Source organism: Malus domestica, chromosome 05 (genome assembly GCF_042453785.1).
Source record: "Malus domestica chromosome 05, GDT2T_hap1".
Classification (NCBI taxonomy): Eukaryota; Viridiplantae; Streptophyta; class Magnoliopsida; order Rosales; family Rosaceae; genus Malus; species Malus domestica.
The window spans coordinates 31,616,330-31,642,144 of NC_091665.1; the positions used below are offsets into that span (position 1 = coordinate 31,616,330).

General features: G+C 39.9%; 2 protein-coding genes across 5 annotated transcripts; one reads left to right on the forward strand and one right to left on the reverse strand.

The window, feature by feature from the left end:
• Positions 1-869: 869 nt before the first annotated feature.
• On the reverse strand, positions 870-12,985 carry LOC103428028 (mitochondrial ATP-independent inner membrane protease subunit 2-like). Of its 4 annotated transcripts, none has more exons than XM_029102601.2 (6): positions 12,792-12,973; positions 3,351-3,523; positions 2,301-2,484; positions 1,486-1,592; positions 1,271-1,386; positions 870-1,144 (listed from the first exon to the last, which is right to left on the reverse strand). In XM_029102601.2, the coding sequence occupies exons 1-5, from the start codon at positions 12,861-12,863 to the stop codon at positions 1,305-1,307; spliced, it is 618 nt and encodes a 205-aa protein (XP_028958434.1). In that variant the 5' UTR covers positions 12,864-12,973; the 3' UTR covers positions 870-1,144; positions 1,271-1,304. The 4 variants fall into 4 exon arrangements, with proteins under 4 accessions (XP_028958434.1, XP_070678688.1, XP_070678687.1 ...); XM_070822587.1 differs by having other exon boundaries at positions 3,351-3,457; positions 12,792-12,972; XM_070822586.1 differs by having other exon boundaries at positions 870-1,386; positions 12,792-12,985.
• Positions 12,986-21,669: 8,684 nt separating this feature from the next.
• LOC103428005 (TOM1-like protein 2) lies at positions 21,670-25,135 on the forward strand. Its single transcript, XM_008366096.4, has 4 exons — positions 21,670-21,951; positions 22,363-22,904; positions 23,617-23,895; positions 24,379-25,135. The coding sequence occupies exons 2-4, from the start codon at positions 22,410-22,412 to the stop codon at positions 24,907-24,909; spliced, it is 1,305 nt and encodes a 434-aa protein (XP_008364318.2). The 5' UTR covers positions 21,670-21,951; positions 22,363-22,409; the 3' UTR covers positions 24,910-25,135.
• Positions 25,136-25,815: the final 680 nt, after the last annotated feature.

Genomic DNA, 25,815 nt, shown 5'->3' on the forward strand with positions numbered 1-25,815 from the left:
GTGGCGGTTGTTTATTGTTGTTAGTTCCATTTAGCCCTCGTTTTCTTTTTATTCTTATTTTTTTAGCAAGCTACATCAAATTTGTCCACAAAATAATGTGTTACCAATGAAATTTTTTTATTCAAGTTAGAATTTAATTAATAATTGTCATAAAATAAATATGTGGTGTAAAATATACCAATTTTTTGGTGCAGAAAGTTAGTGTATTAATGATCAGTTGGGTTAAGACCAATTTACCAAATCATTGTGGCTCCTCTTTTACTCAAGTTCAAACCCATATTCGGAAATGGATCCTCTTAGGATCCCTTCCTCCTAATTCACCAAATTAGAGAATTCATGCCGTTGAAAATTGATCAAACAGCTGAAGTTATTATGACTTTTAAAGTGAACCCTTGTTTGTAACAGTTGGATCAAATTTTAACAGTACGAATCCCGTGATTTGGTGGATTAGGAAGAAGGGATCCGGAGAGATCCCTTTCCCCTATATTCCTATTTCCTACACAAAATATCAACTCAAGTTCAAACCTATATTTCTATTTCCTACACAAAACATCGTCTCCTAAGAACGATATCAACTACGTCCTGTACTGCTGCGCCCATATAACAGTTCAGTTTATTTCTTTTAAAGTTACAAAATCTTAACCCCGTTAGTTTAACCGTCTAGTTAACTTTTTTTTTTTTCCTAACACGGGTGCCAAATTCCATGTCATGTTAAGATATATACTGCGCCTATGCGAGGAAAAATATTGGCTCACTGAATGCCCCGCGAAAATAATAGCAATTTACTTGATAGTTTGACGAAGCGAAGCTCAATTTATGAGGTGTTTAATACTACTACAACATGAGATTTTGGATTTGATGCATGCAAGTAGCACAGAGGAAACTAAGCATAAATGGATCTTGTTGAAACACAAGAAAGTATATTCCGCCGGAAGGATCAACACACAGACATGCCAAGGATTTAAATATAGGTCTAAAAACTTGACAACGTCTAGGTTTTCTCTTCTCTCTGTTAGTTTTTCGGAGTACAGCGCTGTTCCAAACTCCGTCGAAAGACAAATACCGCTCTAAACTCAAATTCGTTACAGGCCGCTTCTGTATTCTTCAGCAAAAACTAAACGTGCCATTACTGAAGTAGGAGCACCTGAACAAGCACCATAAACTCACAACCATCTATCTTTATTTTTCTTCTTGTACTCGAAACAAGGGGAAGAACAGAGAAAGAAGAAAAATGATCCGATAAGCAATTGGGAGGAAAGTAGGTACAAACCAAGTTAGCAGTCATTGCTTTATGAGGACATACTTCAGGCTTTGTGGTTTTTTGCCATCTCATCGACATCCAATTCAACTTGTAGAACTGGTGCATCCTTTCTCATGCTAGAATGGCTGGACAAAGAATATAACAAACACAAATATTAATCACTGCAGAACTTCTCGTCGTATAAAACAAAGATGGGTTGAGCACATTTAGTTTGAGTAACTCGCCTGTTCTGCACGGGGCCATGATCCACAGCTGTTCGTAAACAATATATGACTCTGCCAACTATGCCTGTCATGGAAACTGGCCCAAACTTTCGACTGTCATTGGCTTCCTGCCAGAAATAAGAACGAATACTAATCCATCTATTCCCAAATATTCAAGTAAAGCTATACAGAGAATGTCATAGTTCACCCTAATTGTGTACATTTGTGTCAAAGCTAGAATATGTCAAAATGGTGAGTTGTAAATTTAGTCAAAATTCTAAACACGAGGAAGGAGGAGAGAGAGAATCCTGAATATCATATATTTTAGGTGAGTTTCAATTCTTACATGATCATAGAATCAAGAGATTATGGAACTATAAATGAGCATGTGATGTATGTGTTGCATATTTATGAATCTTGATTCAAGTGAAACGTCTATCTTTAATTATTCAATTTGTCATCTATTTCCAATAGTTTCCCAAATTTTCGATTTATGCCTCCAGTTCCATGACTTTCTTAAAGATTCTCAAATGTCTGTACCCATTTCATGAAACAACCTCCTCAACTAACAAGCTGTTGCTCAAGTATAGTTCATAAAAGATTTACGCTTGATAGATGTTACAACCAAACCAATAGATGGCAATCAAAATTCCACACATATGTAATGATGACAATATACTCAGCTGCTGTGCTACAGCTATTTCCAAATAATAAAACATAAAAGTAAGTGTGAATGGACTCATAAAGGAACTGTGCAAACTGTGAAGTAACCGAGCAAATATACTTGATACATTTGTCTGAACATAACTATAAAAATTCTGAATATGGCATTGTACCTTGGGCTTCAAATTTTCATTATCAGCCAGCACCCAGCATTCATCCTTGTCAAGGACAAAAGGCTCATCCTTTTCATCCGTAGACAACATTTCATACCCTTCAATTGCAGCCAATCTTCTGACAAGATAACTATCTGGTTTCTCCGGGTCCTTCAAGACCACTACATCCCCAACAAAGATACGCCTGTCAGATAAATATGAGGATGTCAATTGAGCTGTTAGGAACCATAAAAAAGGTCGTACCCAATGCACAAGGCTCCCGCTTTACGCAGGGTCTGGGAGAGGTGAATGTCGGCTAGCCTTACCCCCATTTATGGAGAGGCTGCTCCCAAGTCTCGAACCCGAGACCTACCGCTCATGGGCAAAGGCACTTGCTATAAATTAACATAAATTAACATAAATCGATATGAAAAAGAAAATGAACATGTTTCACACAGAGGTATCAATCTCTGTAAAAAACAGGTAATGATCAAACCAGAAGGACTCAGCTCGGGACCATCTTTAGAAGAATGACAGGCAGAACACAACACGATTAAGCACCAGAAAGCTTATCACCAATCCATGTGAGAATTCAGAGCACAAGTTGAATAAAAGCTCACAATACATGGTAAGGGCCTGCTTTAACAATATAGAGGCTCAATAAGAGCGACTAAGCCAAGAGCTTACACCAACTTCAACTTTTCATGTATCCATGGACAAACAGCACAGGCAACCAAAGTGGTCCACAAATCTATTTATGACCTTTCCTAAACTGCACCCAAATTGACAAAGTATAAATGCTGAAGAAAAACACCCTAATTGCTCATCATCACAAGAAGTAAACTAGAATTGATTTACTATCCTCAAGTTTCCGAAGGCATTTATGATATCTCAGTTCCTTCATGAAAACCCTACCACTTGCAGTCCCGCATAAAAAGCTGATCTACGGCCAACAACTTAACAAGGGTTTTATTGTTTTAGATGCACGATCTTAGATCATTACATAAAATGCTTAAACTGGTCCTAGAGTATCTTTGGAAGAAGAGAGGACATATTTAAAATGGTAATTACTTTGGATCTGCAGCTGGTATCTTCCGAACAAGAAGAGTTCCCCCTTGTGCCCCTATACTAGGGGCCATCTCCTCTCCTTTATTCCAATGCAAGTATGTCAGCCTTCCCTGAAATAGATTTTTAAAAAGAGCATCACCCATTTCTTTGTCCGTGATTTGACCTCTGTGATAGTTCTGCATTACATGAACACTTTTGACTTAAAAACGTAAAAGAACAATATAAAACAAAAGTCGTTTATAAAGCTTTCACTGACTTAAAGGTAACCCCTGTGAATGGAAAGTAAGAATCTATCTTTAAGATTGCAGAAGAACCAGAAGTAAATTAAGTGTTACTTGACCATCTAAACCATCTGCCAAGCTAACCCCTTGTGCTTATAAATACTAATAAAAACTTATGAAAGGATAACCCACATTACAGCTCACCCCAAGTTACATATGAAAAACTGAGGGAGATAACTGGTTCCCCAATTTCACAATTGAGTTTGAACATTCAAAAGACGCGCATCAAAGGCAAGGTAAGCACACAAATCATGTTTTAAATGTTCCTACATTCTTAAGAATAGCTATAAAGCTTTTTTCTTTTGACAATGCAATATTCTAATAAAACTACTCTAATCTGCGGGAAAAGGGCCGGCACTCCATGATCACGTCGAATCCTTATGAAAATGAATCCAGAACAAAATCGCGCTAAAGCTAGGGCGTCACCCGTAAGTGGCGCGCTGTGTGGCCTGAGCACAGTGATAAGTGAGCAAGGGTCGCTGCATCTCCATCGGCACCCGGATGCAGTGTTAAATGAGCAAGGGGGCCATAGAAACTTCTTTTCGAACGACTCCACTCAAAGTTGTTTGGGAGCATATGCTCCTATCAACTTTACCCGGGACACACAAAAGAAGTACTTTGATCCTATTAGACGGGGGAGGGTGAAGAAGCTAGGACATAAGGGTAGAGTTCAAGAGAGCAAAATGCGTTTAGGAACGTGGAATATAGGAACCTTAACGGGAAAATCTATGGAAGTAGTGGAAGTTATGGTGAGGAGAAGGATAAATATTATGTGCCTACAAGAAACTAAGTGGGTTGGTAGTAAGGCAAAGGATCTAGAAAACTCAGGGTTTAAACTTTGGTATTCGGGCACAAATAGAACGAGAAACGGTGTTGGCATCATCGTGGACAAGACCTTGGTACAAGATGTTGTAGATGTCAAGAGGGTAGGAGATAGAATCATGGCAATCAAGATTGTAATAGGACAAGAACTTATCAATGTGATTAGTGCGTACGCACCTCAAGTAGGGTTGGATACGAGTTCGAAGGAGAAATTTTGGGAAGATCTTGGAGACTTGGTGCAAGGAATTGCTCAGACGGAGAAGTTATTTATAGGAGGAGATTTAAATGGACACGTGGGCAGGGAGACAGGCAACTATGGAGGTTTTCATGGTGGCCATGGTTTTGGGGAGAGAAACGAGGATGGGGAAGCTATCTTGGATTTTGCAATGGCATATGATCTCTTCTTAGCCAACACCTTCTTTAAGAAGAGAGAAGAACATGTGATCACCTACAAGAGTGGGTCGTCAAAAACACAAATAGATTTTCTTCTAATGAGGAAAGGGGATCGTATAACTTGTAAGGATTGCAAAGTTATACCAGGAGAGAGCGTGGCTAATCAACATCGCTTGTTGGTGATGGATGTACATATCAAAAGAGTAAGACAAAAGAACAAGACTTGGAAGTGCCCAAGGACTAGATGGTGGAATCTAAAAGAAGAAAAACAAGTCATTTTCAAAGAGAAGGTAATCACCCAATGTGTGTGGGATAGAGAGGGGGAAGCTAGCCAAATGTGGGATTCCATGGCTAGTTGTATCCGAAAAGTAGCAAAAGAGGTATTAGGAGAGTCCAAGGGCTTTGCCCCACACCAAAAGGAATCTTGGTGGTGGAATGAGGAGGTACAAACAAAGGTGAAGGCTAAGAAGGAATGTTGTAAAGCCTTATACAAGGAGAGGACCGATGAAAATGGTGAAAAGTATAGAAAAGCGAAGCAAGAGACGAAAAAAGCTGTCAGAGAAGCTAAGTTAGCGGCTTACGACGATATGTATAAACGACTAGATACCAAAGAAGGAGAGTTGGATATCTATAAACTATCTAGAGCAAGGGAAAAGAAGACAAGGGACCTAAACCAAGTGAGGTGCATCAAGGATGAGGATGGAAAGGTTCTTGCTACAGAGAACGCGGTTAAAGACAGATGGAGAGGTTATTTTCATAATCTTTTCAATGAAGGACATGAAATGAGTGATTCTTTAGGGGAGTTGAGTAACTCAGAAGAGTGTAGAAACTACTCTTTTTATCGTCGAATCCGGAAGGAAGAAGTGGTTGTAGCTTTGAAGAAGATGAAGCATAAAAAAGCAATAGGCCCAGACAATATACCAATCGAAGTGTGGAAACTTTTGGGAGAGACAGGTATAACATGGCTCACTGACCTTTTCAATAGGATTTTGAAAACGAAGAAGATGCCAAATGAGTGGCGAACGAGCACTTTGGTGCCTATCTACAAGAACAAGGGCGACGTACAAAATTGCATGAACTATAGGGGTATTAAGCTAATGAGTCATACAATGAAGCTCTGGGAGAGAGTCATTGAGCATAGATTGAGGCAAGAGACACGGGTTTCGGACAACCAATTCGGGTTCATGCCAGGGCGCTCAACCATGGAGGCAATCTATCTCTTACGAAGATTGATGGAAAGATATAGAGATGGGAAAAAGGATTTACACATGGTCTTTATAGATTTGGAAAAAGCGTATGATAGGGTCCCAAGAGACATTCTTTGGAGGATTTTAGAGAAGAAAGGAGTACGAGTAGCATATATCCAAGCTATAAAGGATATGTATGAAGGAGCAAAGACTGCCGTAAGAACTCATGAAGGACAAACCGAAAGCTTCCCCATAACTGTAGGATTACATCAAGGCTCATCCTTAAGTCCTTACCTTTTTGCGTTGGTAATGGATGAGTTAACAGGACATATTCAAGATGATATTCCTTGGTGTATGCTTTTCGCAGACGATATAGTGTTGATAGATGAAACTCAGGAAGGGGTAAATGCAAAGCTTAACCTTTGGAGAGAAGTGTTGGAATCTAAAGGTCTTCGCCTAAGCCGATCAAAGACAGAATATATGGAGTGCAAGTTCAGTGCAAATGGAGGCCAAAACGAGTTAGGGGTGAGGATCGGAGATCAAGAAATACCAAAAAGCGACCGTTTTCGTTACCTAGGATCTATCTTGCAAAAGAACGGAGAATTAGATGGAGATCTCAACCATAGAATACAAGCTGGATGGATGAAGTGGAAGAGTGCATCCGGTGTGTTGTGTGACCGCCGTATGCCATTGAAGCTCAAGGGAAAATTTTATAGGACGGCAATAAGGCCGGCGATGCTGTATGGCACAGAATGTTGGGCGGTGAAACATCAACACGTACACAAAATGGGTGTAGCGGAGATGAGGATGCTTCGTTGGATGTGTGGGCACACGAGAAAGGATAAGATTAGGAATGAGGATATCCGGGGTAAAGTAGGAGTAGCCGAAATTGAAGGAAAGATGAGAGAAAATCGGTTACGGTGGTTTGGACATGTGCAAAGAAGGCCTACTGACGCTCCGATTAGAAGATGCGACTATGGGACAGAGGTTCAGGGCCGAAGGGGTAGAGGAAGACCTAGGAAAACTTTGGAAGAGACTCTAAGAAAAGACTTAGAGTACTTGGATCTAACGGAGGACATGACACAGGATCGAGCACAATGGCGTTCTAAGATTCATATAGCCGATCCCACTCAGTGACTTGGATTTTCCAAGTCTTCAATCGAGAAGTTTTCCTCACTCGGGAAATTAAGGGAACACTACCCCAACCTACATGCTCCACTCAGAAAGCTTCAACATACAAGCTTCAACAAAAGAAAATTCAAAGAACTTAGCGAAGAAGACTTTGGTGTATTTAACACAATACGTTGAAATGAAGGAAAGCTTATTTATTGATATCCCCGATCAGCTACAAATATGTACATATACATGAGTCAAAATAAACACACAAGACGGAGCCTTCACAAAGGTTGCTTAGGAGAAGTCTCAGCAGTCGGTAGAGCCCCAGAAAGAGAAGGCACCGGAGGGGGATCATTTGGAGCCTCAGTACTGGACAGAACCCTAGAAGGAGGAGGCATCAGAGGTTGATCATTCGGAGCTTCATTACGCGGTACAGCCCCAGAAGACGAAGGCAATAAATGCCTTTGGAACAAACCCACAAATCTCTGATGATCAAGTAAAACCTGACCATCAGTTTCCTTCATCTGGTCAAGCTTCCTCTTCATGTTTGTAGCATAGTCATGTGCGAGCCGGTGCAACTGTTTATTCTCATGCTTGAGCCCTCTAATCTCCTGTTTGAGACTCATCACTTCAGCCGCCAAGGATTCAACTTGGCGGGTTCGAGCAAATAGGCGTTGGGCCATATTAGACACAGAACCTGCACACTGAACACTGAGAGCCAGCGAATCCTTAACAGCTAACTCATCAGACCGTTTGGAAAGTAGTCTGTTATCTTTGGGAGTGAGAAGGTTCCTGGCCACCACCGCAGCGGTCATATCTTTCTTCATCACGGAATCCCCAACGGTAAGAGGACCAGTAGGGGAGACGAAGGATGGGCGCCATATGTTGTCTGGAGAAGGCGGGGCTGCCTCTTCAACAAGGTTCAAGTCAAAACGACGGTCGGAGGGGCCAGACATTTTCAAAGGTGTTGAAGAGAGAAGAGGTCGGACAAATCAAGATCTTAGAAGTGCAAGAATGAAGCTTCTACTGGTGGAGATTCAAGTGTGCTTTGGAACTTAATGTCAGCCTCTATAAAAATCTGCACTCGACGGAGCTTCGGAAATCGAAGAGGCGCCTGCTCAGAAATCGAAGAGGCGTTTGCTTTCTCAAAAGCTGGGCTGCTTAGAGATCACGAGGGTTGATCTCAGAAATCGAAGAGGCGTTTGCTTTCTCAAAGTTGGGCTGCTCAAAGACCACGAAGGCCGATCTCAGAAATCGAAGAGGCGCTCGTTTTCTCAAAAGCTGGGCTCCCCAGAGACCACGAGGGCCGATCTCAGAAATCGAAGAGGCACCTACTTTTCCAGCCTTGTCAGCACCCGTCACACGCACACTCAGCTTTGCAGAAATTATGGGCATTCTGTCGAAGACTTCTAGGGAAGTAGAAAACACATGAATCTTACTGTTCAATCACCCACTTCTCACACGCAACAATAGCTCATGGGTACCACAGATAACTTTGCCAAAGTTCTCTGCCAAAGTTGAGCACGTGAAGCTTGCAGCTCCCACTACATCGCTCTGACCAAGAAGGGTAAAAGAATAGCAAAGAAACAGCACTAACAAAGTTTAGACCCATAAATTTTGAAGGTCTAGCTACCATATTATTACCCACAAGGGTAAAGGAACAGTACCACTGCTGGATAATTGGAAAGTCCCTGTGTGTCAACCTCTGTGCTTCGTGGCAAGGTAGACTAGCAAACATGCCCAACCTTTACTCACATTCGAGAAAACACTCCCAATAAGATTGCTTGCTCCAAAATCGAAGAGGCACCGTCCTCCGAATCTCGAGAGCCAGACTCCCAACATGACTACTTTCTTAAAAATCGAAGAGAGGGTAAAGGAACAGTACCATTGCTGGATAATTGGAAAGTCCCTGTGTGTCAACCTCTGTGCTTCGTGGCAAGGTAGACTAGCAAACATGCCCAACCTTTACTCACATTCGAGAAAACACTCCCAACAAGATTGCTTGCTCCAAAATCGAAGAGGCACCGCCCTCCGAATCTCGAGAGCCAGACTCCCAACGTGATTACTTTCTCAAAAATCGAAGAGACACTGCTCCCCGAATCTTCGAGAGCCAGACCCCCAGCATGATTGCTTTCTCAAAAATCGATGAGGCATCGTTCTCCGAATCAATCGAAGAGGCGCTTGCTTTCTCAAAAGCTGGGCTGCTCAGAGACCACGAGGGCCGATCTCAGAAATCGAAGAGGCACCTACTTTTCTAGCCTTGTCAGCACCTGTCACACGCACTCAGCTTTGCAGAAATTATGGGCATTCTGTCGAAGACTTCTGGTGAAGTAGAAAGCACATGAATCTTACTGTTCAATCACCCACTTCCCACACGCAACAATAGCTCATGGGTACCACAGATAACTTTGCCAAAGTTCTCTGCCAAAGTTGAGCACGTGAAGCTTGCAGCTCCCACTACATCGCTCTGACCAAGAAAGGTAAAAGAATAGCAAAGAAACATCACTAACAAAGTTTAGACACATAAATTTTGAAGGTCTAGCTACCATATTATTACCCACAAGGGTAAAGGAACAGTACCACTGCTGGATAATTGGAAAGTCCCTGTGTGTCAACCTCTGTGCTTCGTGGCAAGGTAGACTAGCAAACATGCCCAACCTTTACTCACTTTCGAGAAAACACTCCCAACAAGATTGCTTGCTCCAAAATCGAAGAGGCACCGTCCTCCGAATCTCGAGAGCCAGACTCCCAACATGACTACTTTCTCAAAAGCGAAGAGAGGGTAAAGGAACAGTACCATTGCTGGATAATTGGAAAGTCTCTGTGTGTCAACCTTTGTGCTTCGTGGCAAGGTAGACTAGCAAACATGCCCAACCTTTACTCACATTCGAGACAACACTCCCAACAGGATTGCTTGCTCCAAAATCGAAGAGGCACCGCCCTCCGAATCTCGAGAGCCAGACTCCCAACATGATTACTTCCTCAAAAATCGAAGAGACACTGCTCTACGAATCTCGAGAGCCAGACCCCCAGCATGATTGCTTTCTCAAAAATCGAAGAGGCATCGTTCTCCGAATCTCGAGAGCCAGATACCACAGACCACTTTTTCAAAGTGCTCTGACAGAGTTAAAACATGTGAAACTGGCAGCTCCCACTACCGTGCTATGACCAAGCAGGGTAAATGAATAGCATTACTACCTGTTGTTAGGGAGACTCCTATATATGTCGACCTCCATCCCCAACGGACAGGCAGACCTGCAAAAATGCTCAACCCTTCATCATATCTGAGAGGGCACTCCCAACGAAGCCTTTCGAAATATTCAGCTTTCTTTCCCCCCGATAATACCTCTGCAAACAAGCTATACTAGAGCAAGAATATCTCATATCATCAGGGTTAAAAGCAAGAGTATCCCATATCATGCTTTTTCCCTGTCTTTTCCTTTGGCCTTGTTTTTACCTGCAAGACAAGGAGAAAGAGAGCAATCAGTCAGCACTTGGATCAAGCTTCCAGCCAGGAACTGACTGCCTGGAACCCCTTACCTGATTACTTACCTGGCATTGCTCTCGAGTACTCATCTTCAACATCTTATGTTTCCAGGGAAGATTCCGCATCTGCTTGAGGAACAGATAGGGCAAGTGCGAAGGATACAAGGAAGCATGTGGAGACAAGCGTAACAGCACACGTGCCGATACACCCATTACTCTGTCAAAAGCAAAAGTATCCCATATCAGCAGGGTGGAACGTACTCTAGATTTGATGGACTTGTTTTGACCCTCAAATTCTTCAGTCGGTCTTATACTCTGGAGGAAACCAGAAAACCCTCCAGCTCAGTTCAAGAATAAGCCTGTGGAAAGTTACTTCTTCAAAAGCAAAAGTATCTCATATCATCTCTTCTCATTTTTCTTCTCTTTATCCTTCATGCTGCTGCAAGATGGGGAGAAGGTGAACAATCAGTCGGAGCTCTGATTGCTTACCTTGTCTGTCACCTCTTTCAGCAGACCCCCTAGCTCGGCGACTTGGGGGACTCCTACTACATGGTTTGTATCGCGCTTGACCAAGCCTGAGACTACAAGTAAGCTTCAAGTGAAATTGATACATTACCTTGTGCATCTCCACCAGTTAAAGATACCACCCCTGGATGGAGGAAGAGTACTTCCAGAGAAGATGCCACATCTACCTATGAGACAGATAAGGCAAGTCAAGACGACACCACACTCCGATACTTAGAAGTTTCGTGATTACGAGATCATTCTCCCACAATATTTCCTAATGTCATTTGTACTAAATCATTCACTTGTACTCACTAAAGGAGAGCTTGAACCTATGTACTTGTGTAAACCCTTCACAATTAATGAGAACTCTTCTATTCCGTGGACGTAGCCAATCTGGGTGAACCACGTACATCTTGTGTTTGCTTTCCTATCTCTATCCATTTATATACTTATCCACACTAATGACCGGAGCAATCTAGCGAAGATCACAAAAAGCGACCGTTTTCGCTACCTAGGATCTATCTTGCAAGAGAACGGAGAATTAGATGGAGATCTCAACCATAGAATACGAGCTGGATGGATGAAGTGTAAGAGTGCATCCGGCGTGTTGTGTGACCGTCGTAGGCCACTGAAGCTCAAGGGAAAATTTTATAGGACGGCAATAAGGCCAGCGATGTTGTATGGCACAGAATGTTGGGCGGTGAAGCATCAACACGTACACAAAATGGGTGTAGCGGAGATGAGGATGCTTCGTGGGATGTGTGGGCACACGAGAAAGGATAAGATTGGGAATGAGGATATCCGAGGTAAAGTAGGAGTAGCCGAAATTGTAGGAAAGATGAGAGAAAATCGGCTCCGATGATTTGGACATGTGCAAAGAAGGCCGACTGACGCTCCGGTTCGAAGATGTGACTACGGGACAAAGGTTCAGGGCCAAAGGGGTAGAGGAAGACCTAGGAAAACTTTGGAAGAGACTCTAAGAAAAGACTTAGAGTATTTGGATCTAACGGAGGACATGACACAAAACCGAGCGCAATGGCGTTCTAGGATTCATATAGCCGACCCCACTTAGTGGGAAAAGGCTTTGTTGTTGTTGTTGTTGTTGTTGGTCTCTCAATCTTTTCGAATGCCTTCGGAGAGGTCAAAAGTAACAGTTTTGAAGCTGAACTAAAAGTAGATACCAAACAAGATTTCAGTTTTCAGTTTTCAAAAAAGTAAAAACTTGAAACCAACACTAAAAAACTGTAAACGAAATGATTAACAAACAGGCCCTAAGGATTTCAAAAATGCACCTTCAACATACACACAACATTTCTCTGACACATGTAGCAGTATAAAACCTGAAATCATACACAATATCTATTCCTACAAAAACATCATTGAAATTGAGAACGCAAAACATTGAGAAAACCCACGAAAACCCTTATTCAGATCACCATTTTAACACAAAACTACCAAAACAATATCGTTCTCAAAAAACCCAATACAACCCATCCATTATTACCCAAAATCTAAAAACCCAAACATCAAAGCTCACTGCTTTAACTTTCCATGGCAGCAATATTACAATGGGCAATCTCAAAACCGGTCTAAAAACAAAACCCAGAAGGCGAAACATCGAAAATTGGATGAGAGAGAGGAGAGAGAAGGACCTTCAAGCTGAGAGTGGCAGAGTACTCGAGCTTGTGGGCTATGTACCGGCACCAGGTGGAGAGGGAAACCATCGCATAGAGAGACGACCGACCGCCAGCAGCTTCGAGTTGTTGCTGTACGAGATATATGCGTCGTCAAGCTTCCCCTCCCCCTTCCCTTTTTTCTTAGTACTGGTTGGATTTTATAATAAGTGGGTGTAAAAAAAGTTTTAAAAAAAAAAATGGTCTTAAAATGCTGTTCGATAAATATTTAAAAATAACTTATTTTTACAGTTCTGGATGAAAAAAATAAAAAATGTGAAGCAACAAAAACGAGTTTATTCTCATAATACAGCATAAACAATTTTTTCTCAAAACAGTGCAATAACAAACCAGCCCTTAAACCCCAAAAATAATTTGATCTTGAAAATTTTGGTATCGTGGGCTCTTGCAAATCGCAATTTTTTTGGTGTTCAAAGCTAATCCACTCCAGTATGATGTGTTGGAAATCAGTGTGTGCAACGACATGCCGTTTCACTGGGAAATTTTGGAAAATAACCAATTTTAGAGGCACAAATTGAATTATAGTCAAACTTTCTAACTTCTTAGACCTCGTTTGGTATGCTATATAAAGTACCAGATAGAACTCATAATATGGAGCCAAGTGTTTGGCGTCCATATGTATTAAATAGTCACCGGATTAATAGTTCGGCCCCACCTATTTTATACGGTGTACACCGCTTAGTTATACATTCTAAAACCACTGTATTATTTAGTCGGGTAAAAAACACTCTTGCTTATTTAGTGGGATAGAGTCCTCGAGCTTGTCGGGTAAAAAACATGTTAAAACCACTGTATTATTTAGTTGAGCCGCTATAATTGTTGCGATAGTCGGGCAGCAAACGCCCCGGCACTAGCCATTTCCTCATCTTTTAAAGCAAGTCCACCCATGGTGGTTGCTCGGGGGACAAGCTCCAAGAAAGGGTTCGAGGGCCGGTTGGTAGGCCTCTAGCCTTGGAGAGCCCGAGTGAGGGTGGGAGCCCGAGGGCCATGAGGGTGGGGAATCAACAGGTCTATGGCCTGAGGCCCGTGACGTCAGGCTTGAGTCTGGCCTTTTTTTTTAATTTTTTTTTTGTGTCAAGCGCGTGCCCCTCACTCTCGAGTGGGGGCACGTCGCCCGACCGGATTTCAGGGCACGGGCTCGCGCGAAGCAGAAAACCTAGTGATCGTTGGGAAGCCACGTGGCTTCCCACGGTCCGTTCGATCCCAACGTCTCTTTAATACGAGCCATCCGATTTGCAACAGTAATAAAAAAAAAAGATGATTTTATATCAACCGTTTGATCTGAGATCAACGGTTGATATTAATCTGCTTTATAAATTTTAAAAAAAATAGTTTTAAAATTAAGAGAAATTACCGTTGTGACACGTGGCACAATCTGGAGTGTTGGAATTCAAATTTTTTAAAATCCAACGGCAGAGATTAATTATTTGAATAAAAATTTTAAAAAAATTGTAAAAAATTATTTTTACTTTTCTATAAATACCACTTCTTCTCTATCTACCTTACACCACAATTTCATATTTTCTCAACTACTTTCAATCAAATTCCTATCTTTCTCTCAAAGTTTCAATCCAATTTTTTTTTCCACAAAATGACTACTGATGCAGGTACGAATTGGTCGTTTCTTGAAGATGTTGCGTTGTGCACTAGCTGGGTTGAAGTTACTCATAATTCCCTTACGGGTAATGAGATGTAGTTGCGAGAAATGTGGAGTTTAATTCATACCAAATTTCTTGAGCAAATAGGTGGGAAAAGAACCAAAGAATCGATGTCCAGTCGTTGGAAAATACTTTGCCATTCCTTTAGTACGTGGAGAGATGCCTTGACACAAGCTAGTAGTAATGTTCGAAGTGGGGCAAATTATGCGGATGGGTTAAGAATATATTATAATTATTTGTTTGTATTATTATTTTGTTACCTAATAATAGAATCTTTATTCATCAAATTGTTCACGTATAATGAAATTATAAAACACACCAAATAAAACTAAAAAACTCACCGAATGGAATTACATAAACATACCAAATAATAAAAAACTCACTACAAAAAACACACCAAATAAAATTACATAAACATAGCAAATACAAACAAACATACTAAATAAACTTAAGTATCTTCAGCTTGTTTCAATGCCCACTGGTGCTCTATCAAGTCAATTTGCCGATCATTGTGCATAGATGACCTTTGAAGTGTAGTATATCGTTGAATGACAATTTCATTGTAACGTCCATCCTTTTCTAATGGCTCGTGTTGTACGGGTTCTTCGGTGGCATCATGCGCACAATATATCTGTGTTCTTGAATTGTTCATCGTGTCTGGCTCTGGCTCATATTCATCAACCACATCATAATCGAACTCATCTTCCACAATCATGTTGTGAAGAATGACGCGCGTCATCATGATGGATCGAAGTGACTCTACATCGAACATTCTAGCAGCATCCTTGACGATCGCCCAACGAGCTTGAAGGATACCAAAACAACGGTCCACATCCTTCCTACACCCCTCTTGACAGCTTGCAAAGTGTTTTTCCTTTGCACTTCGCGGACGTGGCAATGTTTTGACAAATGTTTCCCACCGTGGGTAAATGCCGTCAGCTAGGTAGTATGGCCCGTCGTACCTACGTCCGTTGACGATGTACGTGACTTTTGGTGCCCTTCCTTGCAGGACGTCGTTAAACACTGGGGATTGGACAAGGACGTTGAGATCATTTTGAGCCCCCGGAACCCCGAAAAAGGTGTGCCATATCCATGTATCAAAAGATGCCATTGCCTCCAAAATGATAGATTTTGCTCATTTTCTGTCCCCATATGCGCCTTGCCATGCACTTTGACAGTTTTTCCACGTCCAGTTCATACAATCGATGCTTCCTATCATCCCAGGAAAACCTCGCATCTCGCCCTTCTTCAGAAGCCTTTGCAAGTCTATGTGAGTAGGTTTTCGGAGGTACTCTGCGGTGTACAAAGATTCGACTGCTCCGCAAAACCTCATTAAGGCCTCAAGAATGGTTGATTTCCCCATCCTCGTTATCTCATCCACTTGGTCTGCAGATGCTCCATACACAAGTATCTGCAATGCAGCAGTGATTTTTTGCTAAGGCAGGAGACCCATAACACCACAAGCATTCTTCTTTTGCACAACGTAAGAATCATGGTTGCAAACATCAGTCATGATTCTGTTGAACAAATGTCGTTCCATTCTAAAACGGCGTCTGAAGTATGTATCAGGAAATGCACTGTTATGGACAAAGTAATCGTCCAACAGCTCTTCACCCCGTCGTTGCCTGTTTCTATCAAGGTTTCTTGAATGGCTGGGCCTGCATATCTAAGCAACAGTCTGGATGACTCGACGGGAATGTGAGGCTCTGGCCATTCTTGTTTCATCATCTCTCCTTCTACGCTCTTCATCCTCTTCCATCTCATTTTCGGCTATCTGAAGGTTGAACATTCCTTCACATTGGTTAAACAATTCTTCCTCTTGCTGATCGATTTCCCACATCATCCTTGATGAAGAATAAGACATTGTAAGGATGGATGGTGAAGAAGAAGCAGAAACTATGAATAATAAGATAGAGATGTTGAGAAAATTGGTGTGAGATTTGTGAGGATGGATGGTGGATTATATGGATGATTCAGAAAGGATTGGATTGTAGATAAGGCCACGTGGCATGTCGTCATTCGTTAAAAATCTGATCAAAATCTATCCGCAAAGATTCTAAAAAGATAATGACATGTGGCACGATCGTATTGGATAAAAATCTTATCGAAATCGATCTCCAATAATTATCTTTTCGGATAATGACATGTAGCGCAATTTTGAATGAGTTAAAATCTGATCAAAATCTTTAGACAAGATTCTCAAAAGATAACGACATGTGGCACGATGACATTGGATAAAAATCTTATCGAAATCCATCGCTAAATAATTGTTTTTTTTATAAAATGACACGCGGCACAACGAGAACGATTTAAAAAATCTTATCCGAAATTATAAATAATTTTATTTTGTATTATTTAAACAAACAAAAAAAACTAATATTTTATTGCCTATTGCCAGGGGGGAGGGCTCCAAGGGTGGAGATGCAAATGGCAATTACTGTTCATTAAGGGCAGTTACTATTCATTAAAGGCAGTTACTGTTCAATATGGTGGATTCAATAGTGGATTGCCAGGGGGAAGACTCCATGGGTGGAGTTGCTCGTATGGTACCATTTTGCCTAAGCTTAGTAGGCAAAGTGAAATGTTCTGTTTAATGCATGAGTTGTTGTAATAATTTCTATGCACACAAGGGGGAAATTGAAAAGGATGAAATACATGTCCTTGGCATGTGGTGTATCAACTGAAAATATATAGAATAGTTTCTAGGGTAAATTACATAAAACTACTTCAACTATTGGGTCAATCACAATTTCATACCCTATCTTTAAAACATTTCAATGTCATACTTCATCTTACGAATTTGTTACAATTTCATACCTTCCGTCAGTTTGTCTGTTAATTCTTTCGTTAAATAGTGACGTGGCTTGAGACGAGGCCCACTCTCTTTTAAAAATTTTATTAAATATTAAAAACTAAAAATATAAAATCATTTTATTTTATTTTTTTTTGCATGGTGGACCCACCCCTTATCCCCCTCACCATTTCTTCCCCGCTCCTATCTTCCCCCAACACAAAACTAGAACCACCCTAAACTCATATCCTACCCACACCAACATCTCCCCCACCCACCCTCCCCGACCACTCATCCCACTCCCCCACTATTCTCTTCTTTCCCTAGAAACAAATAAATTTTGAAACAAAAAAATCCAAATTTTTTTTTGCAAGTGATCGATTTCGCCGATTCTCTCCCCATTCTTCTCTTCTCTTATGGCTGATTCTGCCGTCACTCCCTCCCCCTCCCACGACACATCAAATTCGCTCATCGCCTCCTTTCTCGAACCCCAAACCAAAACCCAGAAAAACCCGATTGAACCCACTCTCATTCAACCCCAAAACCCAAGCACAGCTGCATCCCGCCCCCTGAGCCAAAACCCACAAACCCTTGAGCAAAGCCCGAAGCTTTCTCCGAAACGGACGAAATCAAAATTTAGGGTTAGGGTTTGGGTGAAATTGGGGTTTTTGTTTGAAATTGGTTACAATGATTAATTTGGTGAGGGTGATGGGTGTGTAGGAGGATGGGGATGGGGATGAGCGCCATGGGGGGAGGTGGACATGGAGGAAGAGAAGGCGGTGGTGGGTTCTGGTTTTGTCATTGAAGGAAGGTTGGGAGGACACGGGTGGATGGGAAAGAAAGGGTGAGGGAGATAAGAGGTGGGTCCCCATGTAAAAAAAATATTAAATGATTTTATCTTTTTAGTTTTTAATATTTAATTAATTTTTTAATAAAAAGTGGATCTCGTCTCAAGCCACGTCACTATTTAATAGAGGAATTGATAGACAAATTGACGAAAGATATGAAATTGTAAGAAATTCGTAAGATGAGGTATGCCATTGAAATGGTTTAAAGATGTGGTATGAAACTATGATTGACCCAATAGTTGAGGTAGTTTTATGTAATTTACCCTAATTTCTAAGTAATCAATCAAAGTAAAATTGTAAGTATCGTTATTGAGTGACAGTACTAATTGGTTCCTCATTGTTGAGGATAAATTATCCCAGCTTGGAAAAAATGAAAATAATAACAATCTTGGGAGATCCTGACTTGTAAGCATCTATGTAATTTTGTATGTCAAAACTGGTTTGAGATCAATCACGTTGGCATCCAGAAAATCATGCACCAACACCTAATTCGTAATCGGAACAAGTTAAGCAAGGAACCCTCTCTGCAATCAAGAATTGAAGGAAAGTAAATAAGACCAATATGGTGGAAGCAATAACCCGCATATTAAAGACATGCTACTAATTTTAATAGAAAGTTTTAACAAAACACTTCCGGTACTGTTCACTTTTAACGAAAAATCACATTTATACATTTCCCTGGTACTATTCATTGTACCTTTAAAAATGATTTTTCATTAAAAATGAAGTTTTTTTGGACTTTTCGTTAGTTTTCCTATTTTAATAATCATGAGCAGAGTTATTGTTATTATCTGTTGCATTATATTAACTCACTCTGTCTTCTCTTATGCTCGAGTTTGTGAAAGGAGAAGGGAAGATAAGAGGATTAGTATTACTATGGGTAATTAAGACTTTTTATATGAATTTTTGGTTTGATTTATAAGAAGTTATAAAGTTTGGCTATAATTCAATCCTTGCCTCTAAAATTGGCTATTTTTCAAAATTTCTCAATACTTCATATGCTAACCTTAGGATATTGCCATAAATAGCTTGTGAAAAAATAATATAATCTAAACTACCTATTAATAAAACTCTAGTTGTCAACCAAAACTTCATTTTAACCCCCTCGTCAAAACTGAACTCAAATAAAAAATATGAACAATTTAGTAATTACATGAACATAAATTTTACTGTTTTTAACAAAAACCTTGCAACTACTGTTTTTTACAACAACCTCATAACATTTTTTTTAATATTGTTAATTTTTTAGAATTTAAAAACTAATCCCATTTCATAATAAAAAAAAACAAAATGAAATGAAATGAAATTGCTCAGAAAATGTGCGCGAGCACCTGCTAGTCTCCATATATAAAGTAAAGAAATAGATGTTAATAATAAATTGCTACAAGTGTGAGCGTGTATAAAGGGCTAGTAAAGTTGAATATCAAAGTGCGCAACGAATAAGACTAACAAAATAATAAGAATATTATTAAAAGAAACAATAATGCCGAAACGGCTACAAAACTACATTGTGACTCACTTATTTCAAACTAAATTACAAGCAATATTTATAGAGAATTAAACCTAATAAATCCTAACTCGGATGAGTTAGGCCCAAATCCTAAACTAACAAGCAAACCCAAATACTAAAATAAACCTAAATACTAATATTTTCCAACACCCCCCGTCAAACTCATGGCGGTACACGACATGAGTTTGCCAACAAGCAGATGTGGATGCAGGCCTCCAAATTCCGATGCCGATACCAATGCCGATGCTGATGCCTATGCCAATGCCGATGCTGATGTAGATGCTAATACCAATACCAATATCGATGCCGATGCCAATGCAAGATTTTCATACAAACCTAAGCAAACAAACAAAAAAACACATATTTTTTCTTTGCCTGTGGGGGCCTCAAAGGCTCCAAACAACTTTTTTCTCTTCTTTTTCCTTCTTTTCTCTCTCTTCTTCTAGGTGAAGAGGTGCAACATGAAGCAGATTAAATCTAAAATGAACGAACGACAATGAAAACAAGCAAACAGATACCAACCTGAAGCAGATTAAATCTCGAAGGATCAAACTTGCTCTGATACCAAGTTGAATATCAGAGTGCGCAACGAACAAGACTAACAAAATAATAAGAATATTATTAAAAGAAACGAGAATGCCGAAACAGTTATAAAACCCTAAGAGATTACATTGTGACTCACTTATTTCAAACTAAATTACAAGCAACATTTATAGAGAACTAAACATAAGAAGCCCTAACTCGGATGGGTTAGGCCCAAATTCTAAACTAACAAGCAAAACCCAAATACTAAAATAAACTTAAATACTAATATTTTCCAACAAGTAATACATTAAATTAGCAAGGGCATGTATATACCTACATTCGTCCGCTCGTCATACACACTTTTCTCACAAACTGGCATCATTTTCTCTTCATTCCACTCAAATTCGTTGAGAGCTAGCATCTCAATTAAGGCAAAATATTTTACCTTCAATGTTTTGATTTGTGATTCAATATGTGGATCGTGGATACGCCTTTAATCCACACCCTGGAAGTTTAGCTTCCATCATAGCATCTATCTTCCCCAATAACCATTTTCGAACTAGTGTCAGCTCGTCAAGTCAGGTCATTATCTAATTTTAGCAATGACCCATCCTTACTAGTTGTCCAATAATATTTTGTTCTCACCTTCCTCGTTTTGTATATTAGAAATCATAGGCATTTCATTCCAAATGTTATTACATAAAACAATGGTGACTTTCTTAACTTGAAACAAAAGAAACAATCCAAATGTTATTACAAAAATTACAATTGAAAACGACAACTAATGTCTTCATCAACTTAAAACAAAAGGGCACATCTCAATCACTTAATGAGCAAGGTTATCCCTCCATGCAATGCACTAATATGAGGACTCAACAATGGTAATGTAGTCATACACATGAACTCTCATCTTCAAATTGCTCGTCTGCATTAGCTTCAGTAGGATTTTTTTTCCACACTATTTTGACATGGTATTTAAAGTATGTGCGGAGCTCTTTTTTTACCTCCATCGAAGTTTTGATTTTCTTCGGACAAGTTTTTTACCGAGGTTCACATCAATTTTGTTTACAATCTAGTTTGATGTCCTATTTCTTGGAAAATCTTAAACTGTACAATTTATAGCATATATTGGGGTAAGTTTGTTTGTTTTAGGCCTGTGGTGATCAACGCATTTTAGAATGTGAAGATAAAGTCTCACATGGACGAACAATCAAACCAAGCTTTCATAAATATTATCATCTGCCTTTAAACCCAAACATTTCCATCTGGAGTACAAATTCTCTCTGGATCTAAAATGACGAAGCCCAAAGATTAAATGATTCGAACTGTTAAAATTTAATCCAACGATTACAATTATTATAACTTTTAGAAAAGCTTTTTATTTGTAGCCGTTGAATCAAATTTCAATGGTCCGGATTATTTGATCTTTGAGCTCTGTTTTTTTAGATTCGGAGAGGATACGTGGTCTTCCATCTGCCTTCAACCCCAAACATCAAAAGCGACGTGGCAAGAGAATCCACCAAAAGCCCACGAGGCAAAATCCTTGTGTCCATTATTTTATTTCCGCCACGCATTATCTTTGTTTGTTTCCAGTCTTGACCGTCCCCATCTCTCTCTCTCTCTCTCTCTCTCTCCCGCTCCCCTCGCTTTCTCTCTCTAAAGTTCAGAGCTTTAAGGCCAATTCCAACTCAAAAGCCTCCGATTCTCTCTCCAAAAGCTCGAGGATTCCAAGCAGAGCCTGAAAATTCATCAGTTGCAATCTCCGCAGACCCGAAAGTCACAGCAGGTTCGTTGGATTTTTCAGCCGTTCATAAATTTCAATTGATCTGTTTTAGTATCAGATGGAGAAGTAAAAAAACTAAATTTTTATGTCTGGCTTGGTGTTTTTCTGGATTAATAAGAGAATCTGAGCAAAACCGAAATTTTAATTTGATTTATATTTAATTTTGAGCTGCAATTTATTGAATATTACTGTTAAATTGTTTAAACTTGAGACTAAGAACAGTGAAATGTTTCCAGGAATCAACCAGAGATTCAGAGCCAAACCCAATAAATCACATATTTTTTAGACTTTGATTTTGATTTAAATTTGTATTTTCTATGTAGCTACAATTTATTCCATTTTTACTGTAAAATAGCTTAAATTTGAGTTCTGTGACTATGAACACTGTAATTTATTTACTTTTATTGGAATCAGGGTTGTGCATTTGTGATTTATCCAAAAGTGAAGAGACTGGTAAAATAATGGACAAGTTGAATCTATCTCAGTTGGGGGAGAGGTTAAAGATAGGTGGAGCTCAAATGGGTCGAATGGTAAGTGGGAAAATGAAGGAAATGAAGGAGATTCTGCAAGCACCGACCCCGGAATCAAAGATGATCGACGAGGCCACTCTGGAGACCATGGAGGAGCCGAATTGGGGTATGAATTTGAGGATATGTGCAATGATCAATAGTGAAGAGTTTAGTGGGTCCGAAGTTGTTAAGGCCATAAAGAAGAAGATTACGGGTAAGAGTGTGGTGAGCCAGAGGCTGAGTCTTGACTTGTTGGAGGCTTGTACTATGAACTGCGAAAAGGTGTTTTCGGAGGTTGCATCTGAGAAGGTGTTGGAGGAGATGCTTAGGATGATTGATAATCCGCAAACGGATCATGAAAATAGACGAAGGGCTATGCAATTGATTAGGGCTTGGGGAGAGTCTGAGGATCTTGCATATCTGCCTGTATTTCATCAAACTTATGTGGTGAGCCCTCTTTGTTTTGGATATCAAGTATTTTATCATGTATTTTTATCCTTTCAATTGCATTTTTGAATTTTAAGTTGTTTCCCGGCATCAGTTAAGTACATGTCTATCAGAGAGTAGTTTTGTTCATCACATGAAACCCCTACCATTTGCTGTCCCTCATAAGAAGCTGATCCACGGCCAGCAACTTAACAACAGTTTTATTGTTTTAGATGCACAATCTTAGATCATTACATAAAATGGTTAAACTGGTCCTGGTAGTGTCTTTGGAAGAATGATATTTATATTCAATCACAGAAATTATAGAAAAAGGAAATCAAACTCGCAAAAAGAAGAGTGAACATATTTAAAATGGCATTTATGTTGGATCAGCAGCTGGTATCTTCCGAACAAGAAGTTCCCCCTTGAGTATCTATACTAGGAGCCATAAAAACGACATTTTGACATAAAAACGTAAAAGAACAATATAAAACAAAGAGTCTTTATAGGCTTTAGTTGGCTCGAGTATTACCTACAATTACGGTTTTTAAGCCAGCAAATGTCCCGTAGTCAAGTTACAATTTTGTCGGTGATGTCAACTACCCTGCCATTCAGTTTGTTATTTTGGTCTGTCTGGACATGTTCACTGGGTTATATTTTTTTTTCCGTAACAGTCCTAGTTTTGCAGTTATTAAGAGGCTGATGTCCAGCTTTTTTTCTGGGTGTTATGCAGAGCTTGAGAGAGAGAAGCACCGATCCTTTAGCACAAGAAGGGGCTTCGCCCTCGTTGCAGTCTACCTTGGAGTCATATGTTCATGACCCGCTGTCTCCCCCTGAAAGATACCCTGTACCTGACACAGGATTGCATGGAGGAGCAAATCATAGTGATTTCCCCTTTAACTATCAAAATGTAGCAGTTGAAGACAAAAAAGAACTTCTTGTTGTAGCTCGCAATAGCCTTGAACTTCTGTCAAGTATTTTGAATACTGAAACAGATCCGAAACCTTTGAAGGTATTTCTGATTTCTTAGTGGAAAGCAATACTATTCCTTCGTATCGTAATTTTTTCAAAACTCTTCATGTTGGTCATATTCCTTTTGTCATAATTGTTTATTCTGACATCAAGTTCTGCCCCAAGTTACAAGTACAATATGGATGAACTACTAAACTCTCGTTAATATAAAAGGTAGAAATGTTGATCTCGTACATTGGAACCCGTGGTATGGACTCGAATCTGTGCCATGCATTATGACGGGGTGCGAGCGTGCAAGTATGGGGGCACTAGAGTGTTTGCAATTGAAAATGGCCGTTCGTGTATCTCCTTTCTGTATCATTTATATGGATGAACATTAATACTTATTTAGATACATGAAAATGATTCTTCTAGGACATATTTGCCTTTTTGCTGTAATTGAATGTTGTTTCACTCTTTACATTATTCGAAGATCAGCTTGTGGGCAGAAAGACATGAAAGCTGATGGAATACTTGATTGCAGGAAGAACTAACCTTAAACATGCTGGACAAGTGCAAGGAGTCTCAGCCCGTTGTTAAAAGGATCATAGAAACCACTACCGATGATGAAGGGATGCTCTTTGAGGCCCTATTCCTTCACGAAGAACTCCAACAGATCATTTCCAAGTACGAAGAATTGGAAGCTTCTCAAAAGTCTGGAATCCAACAGCTTGAAAATCCTGCAATCACCTGGGATGAGGGGATGGAAGCTGGTCTAAACCCTGGAGAACTGCCTGGAAACTCCAACGCCACTGAGCGCGAGGATTTGGAAGACACCCAAAAACATGATGGAAAACTGCCCGAAAATTCCAGTGCTAATGAAGGCAGCTCGTCCGCTCAGGTAGGAAATCATAGCGAAACCAAAATAGTTGATTCTTCGCAGCAAGGCACCAAATCCAGCAGTGCTTCTGAAGGCAGCTCATCGGCTGAGGTAGGAGGAAAACATAGCGAAACCAAAATAGTTGATTCTCCGCACAAAGACCCCAGGTCCAGCAGCGAAAAATTAGGCGAATGAAGGAATCAAGCTCGATACATTTAGCTATATCCATGCTTCGTTGTGACGGCTGCGCCGCCGTGCTGCATCCACGCAGATGACGTTTTATTTGTAAGACCAATCCTCGGTTATGAGGTTTTTCCATTTTCTTTCCTTTCATAGTAAGTAATCGTTTCTGTAAACGTTGTAATATTTATTGCTCCTGTGACCGGTTCATTATATTCATCCATGCAAAGCTTTTTTTCCCTGTTGTTTCTTAATTGATGAATAGCTGGTTTGCCAAATGAACAGTATCGAAAGTTTTCGTTGAGGTTCTTTTATTTTTATTAGATTAAAAAGGAGTACGAAATTAAATCTCAATTGATGAATAATCGAATATAAGTATCAACTATTTTTTTATATATCCATCACCATCAAATATTGATGATATTATAATATCAACAGTATATTGAAAACGGACCATTTCAAGCGATCAGGATCCTCTCTCCTGAGCAAATGGAGAGGATCCTCCTGATCAGGTCCATCGGACTGTTCAAAATTTATCCAACGGCTACAAATAGGGGGGTCCACTAAAAATTATAATAATTGTAGCCGTTGGATGAATTTTGAACGGCCCGATGGACCCGGTCAGGAGGATCCTCTCAATTTGCTCAGGAGAGGATCCTGATCCCATTTCAAGTGTCGTTATTGGCACTATAAACCTTTTTTGTCCACTTTTAATAAGTGTAGTTTCTTTCAAAATATAATAAATTTGAAATGTACAATAAATTTTTTTGAGTGTTAATAATAACAACATTTTAGAAACTGAGAATTATAAATTTATCTTTCCAATGAAGCTTTTTTATTTTAAATATTTGATGCAAAGAACAATCTAAACGGCAATCAATCAACCTATATTCTATTATTCTTACGACTTTAAACTCAAAT